The sequence below is a fragment of the Lithobates pipiens genome, unplaced genomic scaffold, assembly GCF_037356315.1.
Source record: "Lithobates pipiens isolate NorthernLeopardFrog02 unplaced genomic scaffold, aLitPip1_a1.2 Scaffold_30, whole genome shotgun sequence".
Lineage (NCBI taxonomy): Eukaryota > Metazoa > Chordata > Amphibia > Anura > Ranidae > Lithobates > Lithobates pipiens.
In genome coordinates this window covers 174,573,026-174,599,135 of record NW_027507791.1, presented here as the reverse complement: position 1 = coordinate 174,599,135, position 26,110 = coordinate 174,573,026, and the positions used below count along the sequence as shown (strand labels likewise).

General features: G+C 47.0%; 1 protein-coding gene across 4 annotated transcripts in view; it reads right to left on the bottom strand.

Moving 5' to 3' along the window:
• LOC143943351 (NACHT, LRR and PYD domains-containing protein 3-like) overlaps positions 1–26,110 on the bottom strand; it is a 465,848-nt gene that overhangs the window by 189,763 nt on the left and 249,975 nt on the right. For all 4 annotated transcript variants that reach the window (XM_077465072.1, XM_077465070.1, XM_077465069.1 and 1 more), the window contains one exon: positions 5,801–5,866. In XM_077465072.1, the coding sequence (XP_077321198.1) occupies positions 5,801–5,866 (66 nt within the window). The remainder of the gene's footprint in view (positions 1–5,800; positions 5,867–26,110) is intronic.

Sequence of the window (26,110 nt, the reverse complement as noted above, 5' to 3'; positions counted from 1 at the left end):
GCTACATATCTTTGGTAAAAATAACCCAAATTACTGGATATAAAATTTGGTCTTTGTGAAAGTTAGAGAGTCTACAAGCTGTGGTGCAAATCATACAAAATTGATCACATCTGATGTACTGGTGGCCGATCTCATTTCTTGTGACCCAAACAAGACAGTAAAATACAAATACCCAACAAATGACCCCTTTTTGGAAAGTAGACATTCCAATGTATTTAGTAACAGGCATAGTGAGGTTTTTGGTGTTGTCATTTTTTCCCACAATTCTTTGCAAAATGAAGATTTTTTTGTTTTTTTTTATTTTTTTCCCCACAAAATTGTCATTGTAATAGGTTATTTCTCTCACATGGCAAGTGTATACCACAAATAGTTCCCTAAAATACATTCTGCTACTCCTCCTGAGTATTATGATACCACATGTGTGGACTTTTTCACAGCCTGACCACTTAGAGAGGCGCAACATGCAGGGAGTGCCGTCACGTGCTCTAGGAGCATAAATTACACATCTAACTTGTTGACTACCTATTACACTTTTGAAGGCCCTGGAGCACCAGGACAATGACACGTGACACTGATGTGCCACTGATGGCAGATGGCACTGATACGTGGCATTGATGGCATGTGACACTGATGTGACACTGACAGGTGGCACTAATACATGGCACTGATGAAACTTGACACCAATGACAGATGGAACTAATATGTGGCACTGATGACACGTGACACTGATGTGGCACTGATGACAGATGGCACTAATACGTGGCACTGATGACAAATGGCATTAATACGTGGCACTGATGACACCTGACTCTGATGACAGATGGCACCAATACATGGCACTGATGGCACGTGACACTGACAGGTGGCACTGGGGACACATGGCACTAGGGACAGGTGGCACTGGGGACACGGGGCACTAGGGACGGGTGGCACTGGGGATGGGTGGCACATGGCACTGGGGACAGGTGGCATGGATAGGTGGAACTGGGCACAGGTGGTACTGGGGACAGATGACACTGTTAGGTGGCACTGGGGACACATGGCACTGACAGGTGGCACTGGGGACAGATGGCACTGATAGGTGGCACTGGGGACAGATGGCACTGGGGACAGATGGCACTTATAGGTGGCACAGGGGACAGATGGCACCGATAGGTGGCACTGGGGACAGAAGGCACTGGGGACAGGTGGGCATGTGTATGTGTTTCACTGTGTGCATGTTTTACTTTGTGTGTGTGTGTGTGTGTGTGTTACTGTGTTTGTGTACTCACTCTCACTGACGCTGCAGCACGGAAGCTCTCCCTCCTCACACACTGTCTCTGTGTGAGGAGGGGAGCCGGTGATAAATAATGTAACTGTTGTATATGGCCAAATTAAATAAATAAATGTAAACTTTTTTATACCACTGGTATGTTCGTCTTGTGTGAAGGTAGGGTTCGAGCATCTGGTCATTGAAGTCCACACCCCCCATGAACATATTGGATACATGTTGGCTTTTGAACTCGGCCATCCCTCCTGTTGATCTCCACGAAGGTATTATTGTGGTTCGATGAAAGAACGTACACATCCCTTTTGTCCCTCCACTTCACAGCCAGAATTTCCTCATTTCGTAAGCTCGCCGTCTTCCCTCTTCTTAGCTTCTTGTTGACGAGGCTTTGAGGAAAGCCCTTCTGGTTGCCACATGCTGGAGTGTTCTTTCTGTGAAGGTTGCGGAACAGGGGTAAACTTGTATAAAAGTTGTCCACATAGAGATGGTAGCCTTTCTCCAGGAGTGGATTTATGAGTTCCCAAACAACTTTCCCACTCGATCCAATGTATTCTGGGCAATTGGGGGATGTACCTGGGTGTCCTTCCCTTCGTATACCTTGAAGGCATAGTTATACCCTGTAGTGTGGTCGCACAATTTGAACATCTTCACCCCATAGCGGGCCCTTTTGGAGGGAATAAATTGTTTTATGCCCAGCCTGCCAGAAAATTTGACAAGGGACTCATACACGCAAATGCGTTGGTCTGAGGTAAACAACTGGGGGAGGATATCAGAAAAATAGTTGAGTAGTGGGTGAATTTTATAAAGCTTGTCAAAATTTGGGTCATTTTTTTTTTTGGGGGGGGGGCACTCAGAATTATCATTGTAGTGTAGGAATCTCATAATCATGAGATATCTTGTCCTGGGCATTACCGAGGAAAAGATGGGCATGTGGTGGATGGGGAGGGTAGACCAATACAAACGTAAAACATTTTTTTTGCTTAGTCCCATACAAAATGTGAGGCCCAAAAAAATTGTAAACTCCTCCACTGTTAGGGCTCTCCACTCGTAGGGACGGACATAATAGGACCCTGGGTTGCTTGCAATAAATTGTTGGGCATATAGGTTGGACGGGACCACAACTGATGCAAGCATATCCTCAGTAAAAATAAGGTTGAAAAAATCTATTGGTGAAAAATATTCTGTATTCACCTGGACTCCTGGATGGGCAGTGAAAGGGGGAATGATAGCTTCTCTTGAATTGGGAGGAAGCCACAAAGGGTTCTGAAGGGAATAGGAAAGGCTAGCATGGGACCTAACCCTTTGGGACTGAGCTGATACCCCACTGGTACGTGGGCTTTGCCGAGGTACTGCGGTGCTGGTGGATGGCATTGCGGTGCTGGTTGATGGCACTGCGGTGCTGGTGAATATCACTGCCTCCTCACTAGTACACCTTCTTCTGGCGGGTAGACTTTTATCTTCCCCCTCTGAGGCTGTCTGTGTTCCACTGGTTATGACAGGCTCGTAGTCCACGTCAGACTCACAATCAGAAAATGAGGAATCCGAAGCAGAGAGCTCCCCATTGCTCTCGTCAGCCGCAAGAATATTGTATGCCTCCTCGGCTGAAAATAATCTTTCCAACATTCTCGCAAATGGCACTGATGTGGCAGGTGACACTGATCTGGCAGGTGACACTGACAGGTGACACTGATGTGGCAGGTGACACTGATAGATGACACTGATGTGGCAGTGGACACTGTTAGGTGGCACGGATAAGTGGTACTGATGACACGTGACACTGGCAGATGGCACTGGTGAGAGATGGCACTGATGACACATGGCACTGATGTGGCACTGATGAAATGTGGCACTGATGTGGCAGGTGACACTGACAAGTGACACTGATGTGGCAGGTGACACTGACAGATGGCACTCATGTGGCAGGTGGCACTGACAGATGGAACTGACGACAGATGGCACTGAGATGGCACTGATAGGTGGCAGTGATAACAGATGACACTGAGATGGCACTGATAGGTGGCAGTGATAACAGATGGCACTGAGATGGCACTGATTGCAATGATAACAGATGGCACTGTGACACTGGGCACTGTATGGGAACTGTGTGGGCACAGATGTGATTTTTACAGTATAAATTACTTGATAAAAACGGTCAGCTTCAGCACAGATCCTCTCTCTCCTCACACGCTGTCTCTGTGTGCGGAGAGAGAGCCAGCAATGAGAGATGATCTCATATGTTTACACTTGAGATCATCTCTCATTGGTAGGTCCAATCGCGCTGTAAACGGCCGCTGTGATTCCCCGTTTACAGCGATCTGTAACTGCACAGAACTTCCCTGATGCGCGCTCGCGGGAGCGCACAACGCGGAAGTAAATAGGAGGACATCCAGGGAGGGCCCCCCAGCAATTGGCGTCCACGCTGCAGCCGTCTTTCGGCTATAGCGTGGACGCCTAGTGGTTAATCAAAGCAGGTTCAATGCATAGACACAGAATAAACAAAAACAAATCAGTTACTATTTGATGCACAAATATCATGAAGTATGCAAAAATCTAGATTTTTTTGTTACTCACCGTAAAATTCCTTTCTCTGAGTTCATTGATGGACACAGTGTCTTCTTCATTATCCATGACCATACAGGGTTTTATAGCCCCACCTACAGGAGTAGGACACTAGGTAGAAAAAACTTCAGCACTTCCTATGGGCAGTCCTCTCTGAGTATAAAACTCCCTCTCTGCTATAGGCCTACAGTCACTCACAAGAAAACACCATAGAGGGGTGGGTGCTGTGTCCATCAATGAACTCAGAGAAAGGGATTTTACGGTGATTTACAAACAAACAGATGCCTGATGTTGGAATGCTTAGGAGCCACTAACCACCCTGGTGGGGAGCACCATAACAGGGAAGGGAGGTTCCCCCCATGCTATCACGGGCACTGTAGAAACATCAGTATTCTTAAAGCTGGGGCTATAGGAGAGGCCTCCTTCTACATGTCAGGCTCTGACACAAGGTATGTGACAGTCACATCCACAAGTGAGATTATCCATCAGCACGTCTACAGGAACAGGACTGCCACCTTCAGGAGGTGGTCCAGGGGGTAGCAAGCTCCTGAGACTCTATAGGGACAGCACTATCTGACAGGTGTTGCTGCAACTCGGGACCCCAAGGTAAAGGAAAGAGACCACCCCCAGGCTACCCAGCAGAGAGGGAGATAGAGGGATACCAGGGGAGGACTCAACACAGGCTGCCATATGCTACCAGAAGTCAGAAACGTGTCTCTGCCACTGTGTACCACTCAGAACTGAACCACCAGGTGCTATGGACCAGTCCCACATCCTCTGACCCTCAGAAGCCAAGGGAAGGCCGCTGCTGTGGGCTACAAGAAAATGGAAATTCATGACCACCCTGAGCCAGCTCTCTCAGCCCATACTATCGCTTGGTCTTAGGGAAAATGGGCACTGAGCATGGCAAATGCAGGATGTCTCAAAAAGTAAAGGTAAAATTGTGGCTGTGGCACCTGGCAAATAACTGCCAGACAAAAATAGCCACATGGCAGATATATGAACCTATGATGGACCCAGAGATCCTCCTCTCCACTGAAGTGGGGGGTTGTTTGCCAGGGGTAACACTGACACAGACTATAGGTGCCAAGGCACATGTGTCCACATGAGACATTTAACTCAGGGGCTGTCGACTGAGAGCAGAGCTAGCAGTCTGTGTGTTCTCGCTGGTAAAACTGGGGTGACCTGACTGTTGATAGAAGATCTCCACATGAAAAAATCCCAGGAAAATTAAAAAAATAAGAAAGCAATAAGACCACAATTCCCAGCATAAAACAATACATCCATACTTCTGGCACTAGGCACAATGACTGGAGGCCTATAGTAGAGAAGGGATTTTAAGTCCAGGGTAGACTGTCCATAGGAGGTGCCAATGTTTTTTCTGCCTAGTGTTCTACTCCTGTAGCTGTTGCTACAAAACTATGTTTGGTCCTGGATAAAGAAGAGGCTGTGCCCATCAATGAACATAAGGAAAATCTTCCTTTATCTTCATAGAATGCAAGAATGTAAACTAAATCTTCAAACTTTAGAACCACTTTAAGTGGTATTACAGATGATAACTAGGAATGTAATAAGGAATTCATAAACACATCTGTTGGGTTATGATGTCACAATATCTCACACAGTTAGTAGCATTTTGACATCTGAAGTTGGCAGGCTACAGTTTATAAAGGGCAATACGGTAGTCCATTGGTGAGAACACGTTTTATAGATCCATTTCCTGCAATGAGCTTCTGGCCAAGGAATAAAATGGAATACAATTTAGCGTTCAAGAACTATGAACCTGGTAACAGAAGACAGACCCCAGATCCAGTATAATCCGTGTACATATATCATCATTATAATTTCTAAAGATTCAGATCTAGGATCCCTCAGTGGAGTAGAAGGTACAAATGAAGTGTAATTATTCCAACACCATCTCCGCACCTTACACAAAGTGATTCCTGTGATAGATACACTACGGGTTTTATTTACCTTTCAGCTCCGGAGTCAGGGAATGTCCGAGTTCATCCAGCAGAATCTGACCCAGCAGATCCTCACCTATAGAGAGGAATATAAGATGATGGCTCTGAGTCATGTATGATTGAAGCTGACCTTTCACATACACCTAACTACACATTACAATTATGTCCAAGCAGCAGAATATAACACATCCTATGTTACATGTCAGAGTAAAGTTCTCCATATTCTGACCATATATAAATATACAGAAGTGATTTGATTAAGATTATAATCTGAATAAGTGTATGGAATGGAGTTGGAGTGTGATATTGGAGAGAGATAGAAAAGGGCTCTGTTCATTTGCTTCTAGCAACTTAGTGTGCTACAGTGTAGAGTGAAAATAGTGATAGTGTAGTGTGAGTGTAGTGCGACCATTCATTCTTATAGTCTAGTGTTTCAGGGTATGTTTACTGCAGTATAATAAGTTGCATTTTCGCACATTTACTGCAGTATATTACATTTTTACACAGTTAGTCAGGTTGAAAAAAAGTCCGTCCAGTTCAACCAAAAAAAACTATACAATCCCATATACACACAAACACACAATCCTACACCCACAGTTGATGCTGAGGAAGGCAAAACAAAAAAAAAAACAGCAAAGCATGATCCAATTTGCTCCAGCCTGTCTACTAATGCATCCAGGGCTCAATCTAGCACCATTGAGGAGGCCGCCCAGCTGCTTATTCCAGTGCTCATGCCGGGTACCATTAGGGGACCACCTGCATGTCCACCCACGTATCCAATGCTCTATCTGGCATCATCAAAGGGGCTGCTCGCTCGCTTCTGATGGTGCTCACGCTGGGGGGAGGGGGCGTCCGTCTACAATTTCTCCCAGGTCACCCTGGCAACAGGGGGCGTCCATCCATCCACTTCTCCCAGGTCATGCCGGTGTGGTGCTGAAATTGGCTTGTTAGCGTGGTCTTTAGTCCTTTCACAGCGGTTCTGCCACAGTGTGTTCGTCATAGCATTTCTGTCATAGCGATTCTGTCAGTGGTTATGTCCAGCATGTTCTGTCGTAGCTTGTCGGTGTCATACAGCTACGGCATACACCAATAGCCATTTCATCTTTGTTTCCATGTCTCATCGTACCTTTCATTCGGTGTTCTTTGTACACCTGGGTTTAGTTAGCAGCCCTCAAATCTCAGGATCAGTCACATCTACAGACCCATATGAGTTGAGATTTTGTTTTTAAATGATTGTTGACCACAATCTTCTTGCCCATATAGCACACATCATACAATGCACATTCATTTCATTACAGCTGTACGACTACCCACCATGGCCTGTGGGTACAATAGCCCTGGGTGTTTCAGTTTTACTACCTGTCTCTGTGCTGCAGTTTACTTGGGCTCACTTACCACATACACTAGGGGGGCATCACCAGGTTCATCCTCACACTCAGATAGGCACAGAGGGGTGGTGTTCTCATGTCTGGTTGCCTGTTGTCACTTCCATAGTTTGTTTTCCTTGGGTTGGGCATGCCGCACGTTTCGGAAGCAACTATTCATGTTCATCCCTTCAACCTCTCGTGGGGGTTTGGAGCATGGTAGTCCTCCGTCATCAAGGAGTTGGTCCATACTCAAGCACGCAGCAGAGCGATGTCACAGGGGTTTTCCTTTCCTGGCCACAGCCAAGAAGGCTGTTTGCTTCAGATTGTGTCCAATTCCATCCCAGCTACTCCCATCCATTGGCATGGAACAGGTTCTGGGCATTATTCTTTAACGCAGATTTATGTGGGCTAATTTGCTCTCCATGGTCTGTTATGGTTCCAAGACAGGATGGAGGTGATCAAAGCTCGCTCGGTCAGGGACAGGGTGTCAGCACACCTTCAGCTCCTGCTCTTCATACATCCCTTCGGTTCACCGGGCCTTCTGTTAAGCCTTCTGGTTTAAGATGCCTGAGCCAAACATGTTCCTTGTCAGGGGCAGTGTCGAAATCTCCCATTCCCGGCCTTCAGACAGGCCTGCTGGAGGCACTGGTAAGGCCTGCATGCAGGCCTCATCACTATCTCATCAGATTCTGTTGTTATAGTATCTTGGCATCAGCAGACAGTCATGCTTTTGTTGCCATCAAGTTACTGGAGGCGGTATTTCCTAGGGGTACTTGGTCTGGTTCTTTGCCTTCATTCTGAAGGTATGGTGCCGGGACACCAGGGTGCCCAGTGGCAAGTTTCCAATATTGTCTGTTACATTTTGGCTGCTCTCTTTCCTGCGGAAACATTGTTTATCAAGGTACTCATCTGTGGATTTGTTGATGCAGCGCTTGCTACAGTTGGGGGGCGGGGTGTAGTGGCATCCAAACTGATGTCATCATGCTTGCACTTATTTACATCACACCTGCCCATTGGTGGGGCAAGTCGATGGTGCAGATGGTGCAGATGGTGCAGCCAACACTGGGCTTACCCTTGGGTCAAAAGCATTCTTTTGGGGTCTTGGGTACCTGCAGGGGGGTCAGGGGTTAATTCATTCAGATCATGTCCTGTTACACGAAGACCCTGGTTACTGCCCAGGGATCTATAGTCTCTCTCAGGGTGTGTGCTGGGCCAATGTCCCCTTGATGGCCCCCAAAGTGGTAGGTTTGGGCCAAATGTCATTGTTATTTTGGATTCTGTTATTCTGGATTCCATTCTCAGCGTTTCGTCACAAATGACGTTGTCAATGACCCCCATTGACAACGTCATTTGCGATGAAACGCGTCTGGAAAGGCACGCAGTGACGCCGCCACGTTGCACGAGGGGAGGACGGCTTCTGAATGCCGGCCGGCTTTCTATTGTTTTATGCTGTATTTGAATGGATGTCCATGTAAGTGCAAAATTTACGTTTAAAAATAAATTATCCAAACAGTATTATACTATGTGGGTTTCCTCTTTTCTTTGTTGCCGCTGTTAGAAATGTTTTTTGGATCGCTGAACGAGGGATACATTTATGAGAACGTTGCGATTCATTTGGGTTAGCTGATCTAAGAGCGCAAACCATAAGAAGAAGGACACTGATGATTTGTTTACAAGGCTTTTGATTAACCTCCTCCCGCCCGCCCTATAGCCGAATGACGGCCATGGGGCAGGCGGGTTCGTCCGGGCGGTCGTCCCTGGACGGCTTTGTGTTTACTTCCGCAATGCGCGCCGCCGGGGGCACGCATCGCGGAAGTTTTGTATCCGCCGTGTCTCCCGGAGACAGGCGAATACAGATCGCCGTGAACGGCCAATCAAAGCGGCCGTTCACAGAGCGATCACAGCTGCCAATAGGAGATGATCTCAAATGTAAACAAATGAGATCATCTCCCATTGCCGTGTCTCTCTCCTCACACAGAGACAGCGTGTGAGGAGAGAGAGCGGATCTGTGAGTGTTACACTGAACTACTGTGACTAACATCTGTCAGCCCCAGTGCCAGTGCCAACTGTCAGCCCAGTGCCAACTGTCAGCCCAGTGCCATCAGTCAGCCCAGTGCCATCAGTCAGCCCAGTGTCATCAGTCAGCCCAGTGTCATCAGTCAGCCTAGTGCCATCTGAAAGCCCAGTACCATCTGTCAGCCCAGTGCCATCTGTCAGCAGTGCCATCTGCCAGTAGTGCCGGTGCCGCCAGCGCCAGTGCCACCTACCACCTGCCAGTGCCGCCAGTGCCGTCAGCCCCAGTGCCGTCAGCCCCAGTGCCGTCAGCCCCAGTGCCGCCAGTGCCAGTGCCGCCAGCGCCAGTGCCACCTGCCAGCGCCAGTGCCACCTGCCAGTGCCGTCAGCCCCAGTGCCCCCAGTGCCAGTGCCGCCAGTGCCAGTGCCGCCAGTGCCAGTGCCACCTGCCAGCGCCACCTGCCAGCGCCAGTGCCATCCGTCAGCCCCAGTGCCGTCAGCCCCAGTGCCGTCAGCGCCAGTGCCGTCAGCCCCAGTGCCGCCAGTGCCAGTGCCACCTGCCAGTGCCAGTGCCACCTGCCAGTGCCAGCGCCAGTGCCAGCGCCAGTGCCATCTGACAGCCGCAGTGCCATCTGCCAGCCCCATTTGCCAGAGCAATTAGCCAGAGCAAATAGCCAGCCACATCTGCCGGCCACATCTGCCAGCCACATCTGCCAGCCACATCTGCCAGCCACATCTGTCAGCCACATCTGTCAGCCACATCTGTCTGCCAGCCACATCTGTCAGTCCCATCTGTCAGCCCCATCTGCCTCCAGTGCCATCTGCCTCCAGTGCCACGTGTTGTCAGTGCCACGTGTCGTCAGTGTCACCTGTGATCAGTGCTGTCAGTGTCACCTGCCACATCAGCGTCGCCTGTCAGTGCCATTTGTGATCAATAAAGATGTCACAAAGATTGTATTCAGCGGAGGAGGCATATGATATCCTTGCAGCCGACGAGAGCAACGGGGAGGTTTCCGCTTCGGATTCCTCCTCATATTCAGATTGTGACTCTGACGTGGACTACGAGCCTGTCCTCAGCAGTGGTACCATGACAGCCTCAGAGGAGGAAGATGATAGTCCGCCCGTCAGACGAAGGCGCACTGGTGAGGAGGCGGTACCATCCACCAGCACCGCAGAGCCATCCACCGGCAACCCAGTGCCATCCACCGGCACCACAGTACCTCGGCAAAGGCCACGTACCAGTGGGGTGTCAACTCGGCCCCAAAGGGTTAGGTCCCATGCCAGCCTTCCCTATTCCCTCCAGAACCCCTTGTGGCTTCCTCCTAACTCAGGAGAAGCCAACGTTCCCCCTTTCACTGCCAACCCAGGAGTCCAGGTGGACACACAAAATTTTTCCCTGATGGACTTTTTCCACCTAATTTTTACAGAGGACTTGCTTGAATCCATTGTGGTCCAGTCCAACCTATATGCCCAACAATTTATTGAAAGTAACCCAACGTCCTCTTATGCCCGTCCCTACGAGTGGAGAGCCCTAACAGTGGAGGAGTTTAAAAATTTTTTGGGCCTCACATTTTGTATGGGACTAAACAATAAAAATGAAATACGTGCATATTGGTCAACCCTCCCCATCTATCACATGCCCATCTTTTCCTCAATAATGTCCCGGACCAGATATCTAACGATAATGAGATTCCTACACTTTAATGACAATACCCAGTGCCTTCCCCGGAATGACCCAAATTTTGATAAACTTTACAAAATTCGGCCACTGATAAATTACTTTTCTCAGATTTTCCCCCAGTTGTTTACCCCAGACCAACACATATGTGTGGATGAGTCCCTGATAAAATTTTCTGGCAGGCTGGGGCTAAAGCAATTTATTCCCTCCAAAAGGGCCCGCTATGGGGTGAAAATGTATAAGTTGTGTGATCGAGCCACAGCGTATACATATTCCTTCATGGTATACGAAGGGAAGGACAGCCAGCTACATCCCCCTAATTGCCCCGAATACATTGGATCGAGTGGAAAAGTTGTTTGGGAACTCATAAACCCACTCCTGGAGAAAGGCTACCATCTCTATGTGGACAATTTTTATACAAGTTTACCCCTGTTCCGCAACCTCCATAGAATGCAAACTCCAGCATGTGGCACCGTACGAACGAACCGGAAGGGCTTTCCTCAAAGCCTCGTCAACAAAAGGCTAAGAAAAGGCGAAGCGGCGAGCTTACGGAACGACGAAATTTTGGCTGTGAAGTGGAGGGACAGAAGGGATGTCTACATGCTTTCTTCGATCCACAACAACACTTTTGTTGAAATCACCAGGAGGGATGGCCCAATACAAAAACCCACTTGTATACATGAGTACAACATGTTCATGGGGGGTGTCGACTTGAACGACCAGATGCTCTAACCCTATCTTGCCATGAGAAGAACATACAAGTGGTATAAAAAAATTTCAATTTATTTCTTTAATTTGAACATATACAACACCTATGTCATTTATCGTAAGTCCACAGAAAGACCCATACCCTTCCTTGGCTACCAGGAGGAAATCACCATTGCCCTTATATACCCCAACGGCCCGCCACAAAACATTCGATCCGATGTAATTAGCAGACTCTCTGAACGCCACTTTCCTGACAAAATCCCTCCCAGACCAACAGGCCGAAGACATCAGAAAAAATGTCGGGTGTGCAGCAAACGAGGAGTGAGAAGAGACACCACTTATCATTGTGCCCAATGCCCTTCCCAACCAGGCCTCTGCATAGGTGACTGTTTCCGCCGTTACCATACTTTAGTGAATTATTAGTGAAGTATGGTAACCCTAACCCTCACTTCCTGCCATTTACCTTCAAACCCCTTATGCCTCTGCTTGCTCTGTAACTGACCCTGGCTTGTTATTCGACCACGCTTCTGCCTACTGATTTTGTACATAGCTGCCTGATCTGGAACTGACCCTGGCTTGTTATTCGACCACGCTTCTGCCTACTGATTCTGTTTATGCCTCTGCCTGATCTGGAACTGACCCTGGACTGTTATTCAACCACGCTTCTGCCTACTGATTCTGTACATACCTCTGCCTGATCTGGAACTGACCCTGGACTGTTTGACCATGCCTTTTGCCTGCCTCTTGGACTGATCTTGTACCCTCTCAGTGGACTAGTGGGATTCATAACAGGGGTCTCACATATGTGAGGGGCTCCAGAATAGATTTTTTGGATGAAGAAGACAATTTCCTTTGTTTTCTCATTCCTAGGGTCTGGAGACTCGGAGGCTTCAAAGAGATTTGGGTGGGAGAAGCCTCTACCCCTATCCCCATTCTGTCCTGAACAAGGCCCTACTTCTGCCTGCTGCCTGTAGGACCTATACCATCATGCCTCTGCCTGTCGCATGAACTGACCACACCACATGGATGGACCATGTTCCTGCCTACTACCAGGACCAATATTTTGGCAATGCTGACGATCTCTGCCTGCACTGACCTTGGACTGTATATGGACAGTATCCCTGCCTGCTGCCAATATTGACTATGGACAGTATACCTGCCTGTTGCCTGGAAAATTGTGTTCACTTTTGCTGACCAAGTCCCTGTCTGCTGCCTGGACCAGTGCTATCATCCTGTGGACAACTGCGCTGCTAAAACCACAGGTAATCTTTTGTTTACTCTTTTCTCGGCAGAATGTATTTTGGGGTGTAATTCTTGGTATGTGCATGCTATGTGTCCCTGGAACACCTGATGGTGTTCCTTGCATGTTGGGCCTCTGTATGTGGCCAAGCTGTGTAAAAGTCTCACACATTTGGTATCGTTATACTCAGGAGGAGTAGTAGAACGTATTTTGGGGTGTCATTTTTGCTATGTAAATGTTATGTGTTGGAAATATCTTATAAATTTACAACTTTGCGTAAAAATAATGCGTTTTCATTTTTTTTCCACATATTCCCAAAACTTCTGGAAAAAAATGAACAATTCAAACGACTCAATATGCCTCATAGATTATACGTTGGGGTGTTAGCTTTCCAAAATGGGGTCACTTTGTGGGCATTTCCATTGTCCTGGTGCTCCAGGGCCTTCAAAACTGTAATAGGTGGTTGAGAAATAAGATGTGTAATTTATGCTCCTAGAACGCCTGATGGTGCTATTTCAATATTGGGCCTCTGTATGTGGCCAGGCTGTGTAAAAGTCTCACACATTTGGTATCGTAATACTCAGAAGGAGTAGCAGAACGTATTTTGGGGTGTCATTTTTGCTATGTACATGCTATGTGTTGGAAATATCTTATAAATGGACAACTTTGCGTAAAAAAAATGCGTTTTCATTTTTTTCCACATTTTCCCAAAACTTCTGGACAAAAAATGAACCATTCAAACGACTCATTATGAGTCATAGATTATACGTTGGGGTGTTAGCTTTCCAAAATGGGGTCACTTTGTGGGCATTTCCTTTGTCCTGGTGCTCCAGGGCCTTCAAAAGTGTAATAGGTGGTTGAGAAATGAAATGTGTAATTTATGCTCCTATAACGCCTGATGGTGCTATTTCAATATTGGGCCTCTGTATGTGGCCAGGCTGTGTAAAAGTCTCACACATTTGGTATCGTAATACTCAGAAGGAGTAGCAGAACGTATTTTGGGGTGTCATTTTTGCTATGTACATGCTATGTGTTGGAAATATCTTATAAATGGACAACTTTGCGTAAAAAAAATGCGTTTTCATTTTTTTCCACATTTTCCCAAAACTTCTGGACAAAAAATGAACCATTCAAACGACTCATTATGAGTCATAGATTATACGTTGGGGTGTTAGCTTTCCAAAATGGGGTCACTTTGTGGGCATTTCCTTTGTCCTGGTGCTCCAGGGCCTTCAAAAGTGTAATAGGTGGTTGAGAAATGAAATGTGTAATTTATGCTCCTAGAACGCCTGATGGTGCTATTTCAATATTGGGCCTCTGTATGTGGCCAGGCTGTGTAAAAGTCTCACACATTTGGTATCGTTATACTCAGGAGGAGTAGTAGAACGTATTTTGGGGTGTCATTTTTGCTATGTACATGCTATGTGTTGGAAATATCTTATAAATGGACAACTTTGCGTAAAAAAAATGCGTTTTAATTTTTTTCCACATTTTCCCAAAACTTATGGAAAAAAAATGAACCATTCAAACGACTCATTATGCCTCATAGATTATACGTTGGGGTGTTAGCTTTCCAAAATGGGGTCACTTTGTGGGCATTTCCATTGTCCTGGTGCTCCAGGGCCTTCAAAACTGTAATAGGTGGTTGAGAAATAAGATGTGTAATTTATGCTCCTAGAACGCCTGATGGTGCTATTTCAATATTGGGCCTCTGTATGTGGCCAGGCTGTGTAAAAGTCTCACACATTTGGTATCGTTATACTCAGGAGGAGTAGTAGAACGTATTTTGGGGTGTCATTTTTGCTATGTACATGCTATGTGTTGGAAATATCTTATAAATGGACAACTTTGCGTAAAAAAAATGCGTTTTCATTTTTTTCCACATTTTCCCAAAACGTATGGAAAAAAAATGAACCATTCAAATGACTCATTATGCCTCATAGATTATACGTTGGGGTGTTAGCTTTCCAAAATGGGGTCACTTTGTGGGCATTTCCATTGTCCTGGTGCTCCAGGGCCTTCAAAACTGTAATAGGTGGTTGAGAAATAAGATGTGTAATTTATGCTCCTATAACGCCTGATGGTGCTATTTCAATATTGGGCCTCTGTATGTGGCCAGGCTGTGTAAAAGTCTCACACATTTGGTATCGTAATACTCAGAAGGAGTAGCAGAACGTATTTTGGGGTGTCATTTGTGGTATACACATGCCACGTGAGAGAAATAACCTATTACATTGAAAATTTTGTGAGGAAAAAAAAAAAAAAAAAAATCTTCATTTTGCAAAGAATTGTGGGAAAAAGATGACAACATCAAAAAGCTCACCATGCATCTTAGTAAATACCTTGGAATGTCTTCTTTCAAAAAAGGGGTAATTTGGGGGGTATTTGTACTTTCCTGACTTGTTCGGGTCGCAAGAAATGAGATAGGCCACCAGTACATCAGGTGTGATCAATTTTGTGCGATTCGCACCACAGCTTGGAGACTCTCTAACTTTCACAAAGACCAAATAATATCCACTAATTTGGGTTATTTTTACCAAAGATATGTAGCAGTATAAATTGTGGCCAAAATTTATGAAAAAAAAATTATAATTTGTAAAATTTTATCACAGAAACAAAGAAAAATGCGTTTTTTTTCAAAATTTTCGGTCTTTTTTCTTTTATAGCGCAAAAAATAAAAACCCCAGAGGTGATCAAATACTACCAAAAGAAAGCTCTATTTGTGGGAAAAAAAGGACACAAAATTCATTTGGGTACAGTGTTGCATGACTGAGTAATTGTCGTTCAAAGTGTGAGAGCACCAAAAGCTGAAAATTGGTCTGGGCAGGAAGGGTGTTTAAGTGCCCAGTAAGCAAGTGGTTAAGCTTATATTTGGTAAGCATATTCACTTCTCAGTGATGGGCACTTGTTTTCTGTTTTGAGTGGATTCACCGTGGTGTCCTGGAAAGAATCGCGACAGAGGACATTTTTATGAACTTTGTTTGCTTTTTCTTCTTAATTTGATGTATTACTATTTATGTTACTTTATTCACTCATTTTGTATGTAAAGTGATTTAAATTAATTTATTTATTACTATTATAATTTTTTATCATGTAGGTAGTATATTTTTGTTTTTGGCGCAGCTTGTAAAATTATTTCTAGTGCATTTGAGTGTGTGTATCCCACTTAGAGCTGCGGCCTCTTGTCTTAGATTATTTGGTGTTGTGTACTTACCTGAGCGCGGTTCATTTTTTCTATATTTCGATCCTTGGGTCAGCCTTTGCTTCTTTTCCACTCACGTGTCCTCACGCTACAAGCAATTCGTTCCTAGGTCTGGGTTTTCTCGGAAATCAGGCTTCATCCATCAATTATGGGATATTCATCTGGGTTCTGGGCAGTGGCAGGTTCCTAGCAGGGGGTCCCTCCTTATTATCAATTCCTGGGATGTTGGTGTTTATCCTGTCAGAGCTGATACACCAAATCTGTGTTCTGAAGCCATCCGAGCATGTGCTACCCTGTTAGACAGTTTGTTACCTACCTTTCATCATGATTTTTATCACACCTACTTTTGTATCTTTTTGCCCTCTCTTTCAGGCATACTGACCAGCTAGGCCAAGAAGGGTGGCCGTAGGCTAGCCTGCATTTGTGAGAGGAGTCTGAGGGGTACATATCACTCCTCCTCCTCTGCCTAATCCTAATCCTAATCGTATTCAGGGTTCCCACCCACCCGTTTCCCCTAATTTTCACATTTACTCATACTCATAAATGGCGGTCATTGCAATACTTTCTGTCACACCATATTTGCGCAGCGGTCTTACAAGTGCATTTTTTGGGGAAAAAATTACATTTTTAGAATTAAAAATTAAGACAACAGTAAAGTTAGCCCAATTTTTTTATATTGTGAAAGATAATGTTACGCCAAGTAAACTGATCCCCAAAATGTCACGCTTCAAAATTGCAACAAATTTTTACCCTTAAAAATCTCCATAGGCAACCTTTAAAAAAATTCTACAGGTTGCATGTTTAAAGTTACAGAGGAGATCTAGGGCTAGAATTATTGCTCTTGCTCTACTGATCTCGGCAATATCTCACGTGTGTGGTTTGAACACCGTTTACATATGCGGGTGCTACTCACTTATGTGTTCGCTTCTGCACATGAGCTCGGTGGGACGGGGCGCATTTCACATTTATTTTACCTTTTATTTTTTATTTTTACACCATTCTTTTAAAAAAAATTCTCTCACTTTTATTTCTATTACAAGGGACCAATTGCCTTCTGAAGTCACCTAATTAGTAACCTGTGTGTAATCTAAAGCGGAGGTCCACCCTAAAGTGGACCTTCCGCTCATTGGAATCCTCCCCCCCTCCGGCGCCACAATTGGCACCTTTCAGGGGGGAGGGGGGTGCAGGTACCTGTACAGTACAAGTATCTGCACCCACTTCCGGCGTAGATTCTGCAGAAGGTACGCCCCTTTCCGCAGAATCTACGCCCCTTTCCGAAAGTCCCCCACTGCCTGCTGGGAAACACACGGATCCCAGAGACAGCGGGGACCATCCTTATTGCGCAGCGCGACTCACGCATGCGCAGTAGGGAACCGGGAAATTAAGCCGAAAGGCTCCACTTCCTGATTCCCATACTCAAGATGGCGGCGGCAGCACCCGAGAGACGATCGAGAGATCGGCTTCGGGTGCCGACATCGCGGGCGCGCTGGACAGGTAAGTGTCACTATTTTAAAAGTCAGCAGCTGCAGTATTTGTAGCTGCTGGCTTTAAAAAAAAAAAAAAAAAACGCGGACTCCCGGCGGACTCCCGCTTTAATCTCAGTGTACAGCTGTTCTGTGAAGCCCTTAAAGGTTTGTTAGAGAATCTCCGTGAGCAAACCGCATCATGAAGGCCAAGGAACACACCAGACAGGTCAGGGATAAAGTTGTGAAGAAGTATAAAGCAGAGTTAGGTTATAAAAAAATATCCAAAGCTTTGAACATCTCACAGAGTACTGTTCAATCCATCATCTGAAAATGGAAAAAGTATGGCACAACTGCAAACCTAACAAGACATGGCCATCCACCTAAACAGACCGGCTGGACAAGGAGAGCATTCATCAGAGAAGCAGACAAGAGGTCCATGGTAACTCTGGAGGAGATGCAGAGATCCACAGCTCAGGAGGGAGAATCTGTCCACAGGACAACTATTAGTTGTGCTCTCCACAAATCTGGCCTTTATGGAAGAGTGGCAAGAAGAAAGCCATTGTTGAAAGAAAGCCATAAGACGTCCCATTTGCAGTTTGTGGGAAGCCATGTGGGGGACACAGCAAACATGTGGAAGAAGATGATCTGGTCAGATGAGACCAAAGTTGAACTGTTTGGCCTAAAAGCAAAATGCTATGTGTGGTGGAAAACTAAGGCCGCGTACACACGCGGGGACTGTTCGCTCAACTTTGTTCGTCAAACAGTTTCAGCAGACAGTCCGCTCAAAATTAGCATGGACGGACTTGGCCACACACGACGAACGAACAGTCCGCTGAAACCGTGCGCGATGACGTGAACGGCACGTACGACGGGACTAGAAAACGACGTCCTATACACTGCAATGCAACCTTCGGCGTATAAATTCTTTCTGAGCATGCGCGGAACTTAGTTTGACGAACAAGCCTACACACGAGCGGACTGTCCGCTCAAACCAAGTTTCAGCGGACAGTTTTTCGGGATTTCCGAAAAACTTTGTTTGTCAAACTGTCCGCTGAAACTGTCCGCTGAAGCCCACACACGAGCGGACTGTCCGCTGAAACACTGTTCAGCGGACAAAGTTGAGCGAACAGTCCCCGCGTGTGTACGCGGCCTAACATTGCACATCACCCTGAACACACCATCCCCACTGTCAAACATAGTGGTGGCAGCATCATGTTGTGGGGATGCTTTTATTCAGCAGGGACAGGGAAGCTGGTCAGAGTTAATGGGAAGATGGATGGAGCCAAATACAGGGCAATCTTAGAAGAAAACCTGTTATGCCCCGTACACACGAGAGGACTTATGTCCGACAGACTTCCAAAGGAGTTCTGCCGGAGTTCCGACGGAGTTCTGACAGACTTTTCGGCCGAACGGACTTGGCCACACACGATCACACTAAACTCCGACGGATTCGAACGTGATGACGTACGACTGGATTCGACGTAGGAAGTTCATAGCCAGTAGCCAATAGCTGCCCTAGCGTCGGTTTTAGTCCGTCGGAGTAGCACACACACGAGCGAATTTTTCGAAGGGGACCGGGTCCGGCGGAGTTCCGTCGGGAAAATTTGAAGCATGCTTCATTTCTAAAGTCCGTCAGACTTTAGCAAAGCTAAAGTCCGTTGCAGCCCACACACGATCGGATAGTCTGACGGACTCAGTCCGTCGGAGTTTGGATGTCGAAAAGTCCGCTCGTGTGTACGGGGCATTAGAGTCTGCAAAAGTCTTGGGACTGGGGCAGAGGTTCACCTTTCAGCAGGACAACAACCCAAATCATACAGCCAGAGCTACAATGGAATGGTTTAGATCAAAGCTTATTCATGTGTTAGAATGGCCCAGTCACAGTCCAGACCTAAATCACATTGAGAATCTGTGGCAAGACCTGAATATTGCTGTTCACAGATGCTCTCCATCCAATCTGACAGAGCTTGAGATATTTTGCAAAGAAGAATGGGCAAAAATGTCCCTCTCTAGATGTGCAAAGCTGGTAGAGACTTCCCCAAAAAGACTTGCAGCTGTAATTGCAGTGGAAGGGGGTTCTACAAAGTATTGACTCAGGGTGGCGCTATACAAATGCCCCCCACACTTTTCATATATTTATTTGTAAAAAAAATTGAACCATTTATCATTTTCCTTCCACTTCACAATTATGTGCCACTTTGTGTTGGTCTATCACATAAAAGCGCCAATAAAATACATTTAAATTTTTGGTTGTAACATGACAAAATGTTAAAAATGTTAAGGGGTATGAATACTTTTTAAGGCACTGTATAGTATACTGACATTGTTTATATACACATATATCCATACATATCCATTGTTTATACAGTGTGTGTATACATACATATATATATATATATATATATATATATATATATATATATATATATATATATATATCCACACTTTAGTCCATCCGGTGGCCATCGCAAAGGGATCCATCCTCATATCTCCAATTCAAAAAATCATAAATTAATATGAGGCACAGTGTATATAGAATCTATACAGGCAAAAAAAAAAAAAAAAAAAAAAAAAAAAAACAACAAAAGAACCTGCTTTCTCCAAAAAACACTTAGAACTTATGAACTTAGAATTTATAACAATTTTAATCTTAATTTTGTCCCTCTCCTGTGCTGATCTACTGCCTTGTTTTTAGGTTTTCTATTCACGCTAGCAGCCCTCCTGTGGTCCATATACATGAGCTCACATCTATGCCTGGGGATCCTGAAATCCATCTAATGCTCTTTGTGCTGGCCAATAGTTAGTACCAGTCCAGTTACATCATTAAGCAACAAACCTTTTTTGGCACACTTCTGTAAGAGTCTCTACAGACCTACATAATTTCTTTTATACCATACTTATTAATATTTAATTTTAATTTCAAGTCATATAACATGTATGTAATGAATGATTGGATTTGCTCCAAACACAACTATATTTTGGAGCAAAATATTCTACCAATGTACCGATATACTGCATATATGATTATATGTACTGTATATATTTCCCTTGACTGTCTTTTTTGTATATTTATTTTCTAGTTCATTCATATACCGTAACACTCCTGAGGAAGCTCAACGAGCGAAACATGTAGAGTGGTATACTGTGAAATGTTCAGTTTTTGTGCATCATTTTGTGTTGCAATTTATTGAATGCACCATTATTGGAAATGTCTACTGTTGTTTTTATTGTTTGTAAATAAAATTATCTTTTTTATGTCATATGCTCCCTCTCTGATCTAAATCAATCTCTATCTATTTAGCACCTTAAAAGTCCCGGGGTTTTGTGTAACCCCATCGTCCCTTTCTTTTTTATTTATAATTAAAAGCATGTTTTAAACTACTACACTCAGGTTGTGTCACGGAAGGGATGCCTAACACAGGCATCCAGCACAAAGTAAACAGATCAATGGGCTGCACTAAGGAATGAGGCTCAAAAGGTAAGTGAAAATATAAATATTTATTAAGGAAAAAGACACACGTGCAAACCAACCACAGCAAACCATAAACAAGCAAGAACACAAATAATACACAGCAAACCCCAAAAAACCCTAAACTAACTAACTAACTAACTAAATATATATATACATGGAAAGGGAACACATACATAACAAGGCAGGGATGAGAGACAAGGGGAACAGGATGCCAGGTGGAGGAAGCGGAAGCAAGGGGAGCCAAGGCAGGAATCAGGGGAAGTCTCAGGTATAGGGAACAGAGTCCAGGACAGGAAGCAAATCAGGAACAGGTATCAGGAACAGGTATCAGGAACAGGTATCAGGAACAGGTATCAGGAACAGGTATCAGGAACAGGTATCAGGAACAGGTATCAGGAACAGGTAGGGACAAGGCTTGCAGGAAGGATTCTGAAGCTATGAGCCTCAGTGAAGGGCGGGCTTATATACTTCCAAGCCATACCACTTCAGGTGCAGCTGGATTATTAGAATGTCTATTTGCTGGGAGACACCCGCTGGTGACCACCAGAACTGCAACCTTTGATGGTAAAAGAAACAGTGACACCAGCAGGCGATCCCAGCAACAACACTGTTCCTGACAGTTCCCCCCCCTAAGGAGTGGCCTCCGGACACTCCATTCTGCCCTTGACCTGACAGTACATGTAAATGGGGAAAAGTCCAGAAAAGTCTCCCCTGTGACTGCGGACTTCTTTGCGCTCTCCGGCCAGAGTCTCTTAACCTACTGGGAGGCATGCCACCCAGGTCCGACAATGGAACATGTATCCCACCACCAGGGTCTGGAAGTTTAGATCTGGAAATAAAAACAGGCTGGGCAACGTGCTTCGGGTCATCGGGCTGGGCAGCAGGCTCCAGGTCATCAGGCTGGGCAGCAAGCATCGGGTCATCAGGCTGGGCAGCAAGCATCGGGTCATCAGGCTGGGCAGCAAGCACCGGATCATCAGGCTGGGCAGCAAGCACCGGATCATCAGGCTGGGCAGCAAGCACCGGATCATCAGGCTGGGCAGCAAGCACCGGATCATCAGGCTGGGCAGCAAGCACCGGATCATCAGGCTGGGCAGCAAGCACCGGATCATCAGGCTGGGCAGCAAGCACCGGATCATCAGGCTGGGCAGCAAGCACCGGATCATCAGGCTGGGCAGCAAGCACCGGATCATCAGGCTGGGCAGCAAGCACCGGATCATCAGGCTGGGCAGCAAGCACCGGATCATCAGGCTGGGCAGCAAGCACCGGATCATCAGGCTGGGCAGCAAGCACCGGATCATCAGGCTGGGCAGCAAGCACCGGATCATCAGGCTGGGCAGCAAGCACCGGATCATCAGGCTGGGCAGCAAGCACTGGATCATCAGGCTGGGCAGCAAGCACCGGATCATCAGGCTGGGCAGCAAGCACCAGATCATCAGGCTGGGCAGCAAGCACCGGATCATCAGGCTGGGCAGCAAGCACCGGATCATCAGGCTGGGCAGCAAGCACCGGATCATCAGGCTGGGCAGCAAGCACTGGATACTCAGGCTGGGCAGCGAGCTCCAGGTCATCAGGCTGGAAGGCCGGGACATCAGACTGCAAGGCATCGGACTGGAAGGCCGGGACATCAGACTGCAAGGCATCGGACTGGAAGGCCGGGACACCAGACTGCAAGGCATCGGACTGGAAGGCCGGGACACCAGACTGCAAGGCATCGGACTGGAAGGCCGGGACACCAGACTGCAAGGCATCGGACTGGAAGGCCGGGACACCAGACTGCAAGGCATCGGACTGGAAGGCCGGGACACCAGACTGCAAGGCATCAGACTGGAAGGCCGGGACACCAGACTGCAAGGCATCAGACTGGAAGGCCGGGACACCAGACTGCAAGGCATCAGACTGGAAGGCCGGGACACCAGACTGCAAGGCATCAGACTGGAAGGCCGGGACATCAGACTGCAAGGCATCAGACTGGAAGGCCGGGACATCAGACTGCAAGGCATCAGACTGGAAGGCCGGGACATCAGACTGCAAGGCATCAGACTGGAAGGCCGGGACATCAGACTGCAAGGCATCAGACTGGAAGGCCGGGACATCAGACTGCAAGGCATCAGACTGGAAGGCCGGGACATCAGACTGCAAGGCATCAGACTGGAAGGCCGGGACATCAGACTGCAAGGCATCAGACTGGAAGGCCGGGACATCAGACTGCAAGGCATCAGACTGGAAGGCCGGGACATCAGACTGCAAGGCATCAGACTGGAAGGCCGGGACATCAGACTGCAAGGCATCAGACTGGAAGGCCGGGACATCAGACTGCAAGGCATCAGACTGGAAGGCCGGGACATCAGACTGCAAGGCATCAGACTGGAAGGCATCAGACTGGAAGGCCGGGACATCAGACGGCAAGGCATCAGACTGCAAGGCCGGGACATCAGACGGCAAGGCATCAGACTGCAAGGCCGGGACATCAGACGGCAAGGCATCAGACTGCAAGGCCGGGACATCAGACGGCAAGGCATCAGACTGCAAGGCCGGGACATCAGACGGCAAGGCATCAGAATGCAAGGCCGGGACATCAGACGGCAAGGCATCAGACTGGAAGGCCGGGACATCAGACTGCAAGGCATCAGACTGGAAGGCCGGGACATCAGACGGCAAGGCATCAGACTGGAAGGCCGGGACATCAGACTGCAAGGCATCAGACTGGAAGGCCGGGACATCAGACTGCAAGGCATCAGACTGGAAGGCCGGGACATCAGACTGCAAGGCATCAGACTGGAAGGCCGGGACATCAGACTGCAAGGCATCAGACTGGAAGGCCGGGACATCAGACTGCAAGGCATCAGACTGGAAGGCCGGGACATCAGACTGCAAGGCATCAGACTGGAAGGCCGGGACATCAGACTGCAAGGCATCAGACTGGAAGGCCGGGACATCAGACTGCAAGGCATCAGACTGGAAGGCCGGGACATCAGACTGCAAGGCCGGGACATCAGACTGGAAGGCATCAGACTGCAAGGCCGGGACATCAGACGGCAAGGCATCAGACTGGAAGGCCGGGACATCAGACGGCAAGGCATCAGACTGGAAGGCCGGGACATCAGACGGCAAGGCATCAGACTGGAAGGCCGGGACATCAGACGGCAAGGCATCAGACTGGAAGGCCGGGACATCAGGCGGCAAGGCATCAGACTGGAAGGCCGGGACGTCAGACTGCAAGGCATCAGGCTGGAAGGCCGGGACAGCAGGCTGGAAGGCGTCAGGCTGGAAGGCCGGGACAGCAGGCTCGAAGGCGTCAGGCTGGAAGGCCGGGACAGCAGGCTCGAAGGCGTCAGGCTGGAAGGCCGGGACAGCAGGCTGGACAACAGGCAGAGACACTGGCACAACAGGCTGAACAGCAGGCATTGGAACATCAGGCGTGGAGGCAGAAGTGGGTGATGACAGAATGGTATGGGTTGGGAAAAACTTCTGTTTCTTTTTGGTTTTAGCAACTGAAGATTTGTATGTGGGTACAGGGCTGTAGGTAGTGGATGCAGCTGGTAAGAGCAAAGAGTGGAAGGATGGTAAAACAGAGGGAGCAGATCTTGAGGGGAGATTCAATGGAACTGATGAAGGCAGCTGAGAAGTAGCAGAGGGGTTAAAGGCTGGGTAGGTACAGCAGGAGGAAACAGGGTACTGGTACTTCATTGGTAGCAGGGTGTATTGGTCAGAAATTGTGGTTGTTGGGGGTAATAGAGAGGAAGATATCCCAGCAGGCTGGTATCTGGACACAGAAATGGGTGGTTGGGAGCTGACAGAAGCTGAGTACAACAAGCTTGACCAGGCCTGTAATAATGGTTGCACAAAATCTGGTTTGCACATGGTTTGTCTGACCAGAGACTGCACTGAATCAATACATGCTGCAAGCACCTGTTGAGGACAAGCTGAGTATTGTTCAAAGAAAAAGGCTGAGTCATCTTCCAACAGCCACACCAAAGATTCTACCTGAGCTGCACTAAAAGGGAGTGTATAGTCATCACCTCCACTAGAGGCATCAGACAGGGCCAACTCTGTACAGATCCAAATCAATGGCTGCACATCCTCAAACAGAAAACTGCCCTGATCAACAAAAACATGGGCTATACGGATACATTCCAGCAGTTGCTCTCTAGTGTATTCACCTAATGTCTGATGACAAAAATCTCTGTCATCTGTTGCCAGAAGCGAAAGATACAGGATATCTTCCAGATGCATTTTTCTTGGCAATAGCAAGTGTCCAGATCCTATTCCCAAGTGCAGCCGATCTGTTAGTATGGCTTCAGAATTCTGTCACGGAAGGGATGCCTAACACAGGCATCCAGCACAAAGTAAACAGATCAATGGGCTGCACTAAGGAATGAGGCTCGAAAGGTAAGTGAAAATATAAATATTTATTAAGGAAAAAGACACACGTGCAAACCAACCACAGCAAACCATAAACAAGCAAGAACACAAATAATACACAGCAAACCCCAAAAAACCCTAAACTAACTAACTAACTAAATATATATATACATGGAAAGGGAACACATACATAACAAGGCAGGGATGAGAGACAAGGGGAACAGGAGGCCAGGTGGAGGAAGCGGAAGCAAGGGGAGCCAAGGCAGGAATCAGGGGAAGTCTCAGGTATAGGGAACAGAGTCCAGGACAGGAAGCAAATCAGGAACAGGTATCAGGAACAGGTATCAGGAACAGGTATCAGGAACAGGTAGGGACAAGGCTTGCAGGAAGGATTCTGAAGCCATGAGCCTCAGTGAAGGGCGGGCTTATATACTTCCAAGCCATACCACTTCAGGTGCAGCTGGATTATTAGAATGTCTATTTGCTGGGAGACACCCGCTGGTGACCACCAGAACTGCAACCTTTGATGGTAAAAGAAACAGTGACACCAGCAGGCGATCCCAGCAACAACACTGTTCCTGACAGGTTGGCGCTACTTGTTCTCTGTTTTTATAAGTTGAAATCAGGTAGGGCCAGTCCTGTGAGGTCAGTAGGTTGTTTGAGTTTGTGCCATGGAAGTTTGTGTCTGTTGCTGCCCCAGACAAATAGTTTTAGGAGGGTCTCCATCACCTTAAAATGCTTAAGCACCAAGTACACAGGGGAATGCCAGATTATGTACAAAATTTTCAGGAGCAGGACCATTTTAATAAGGT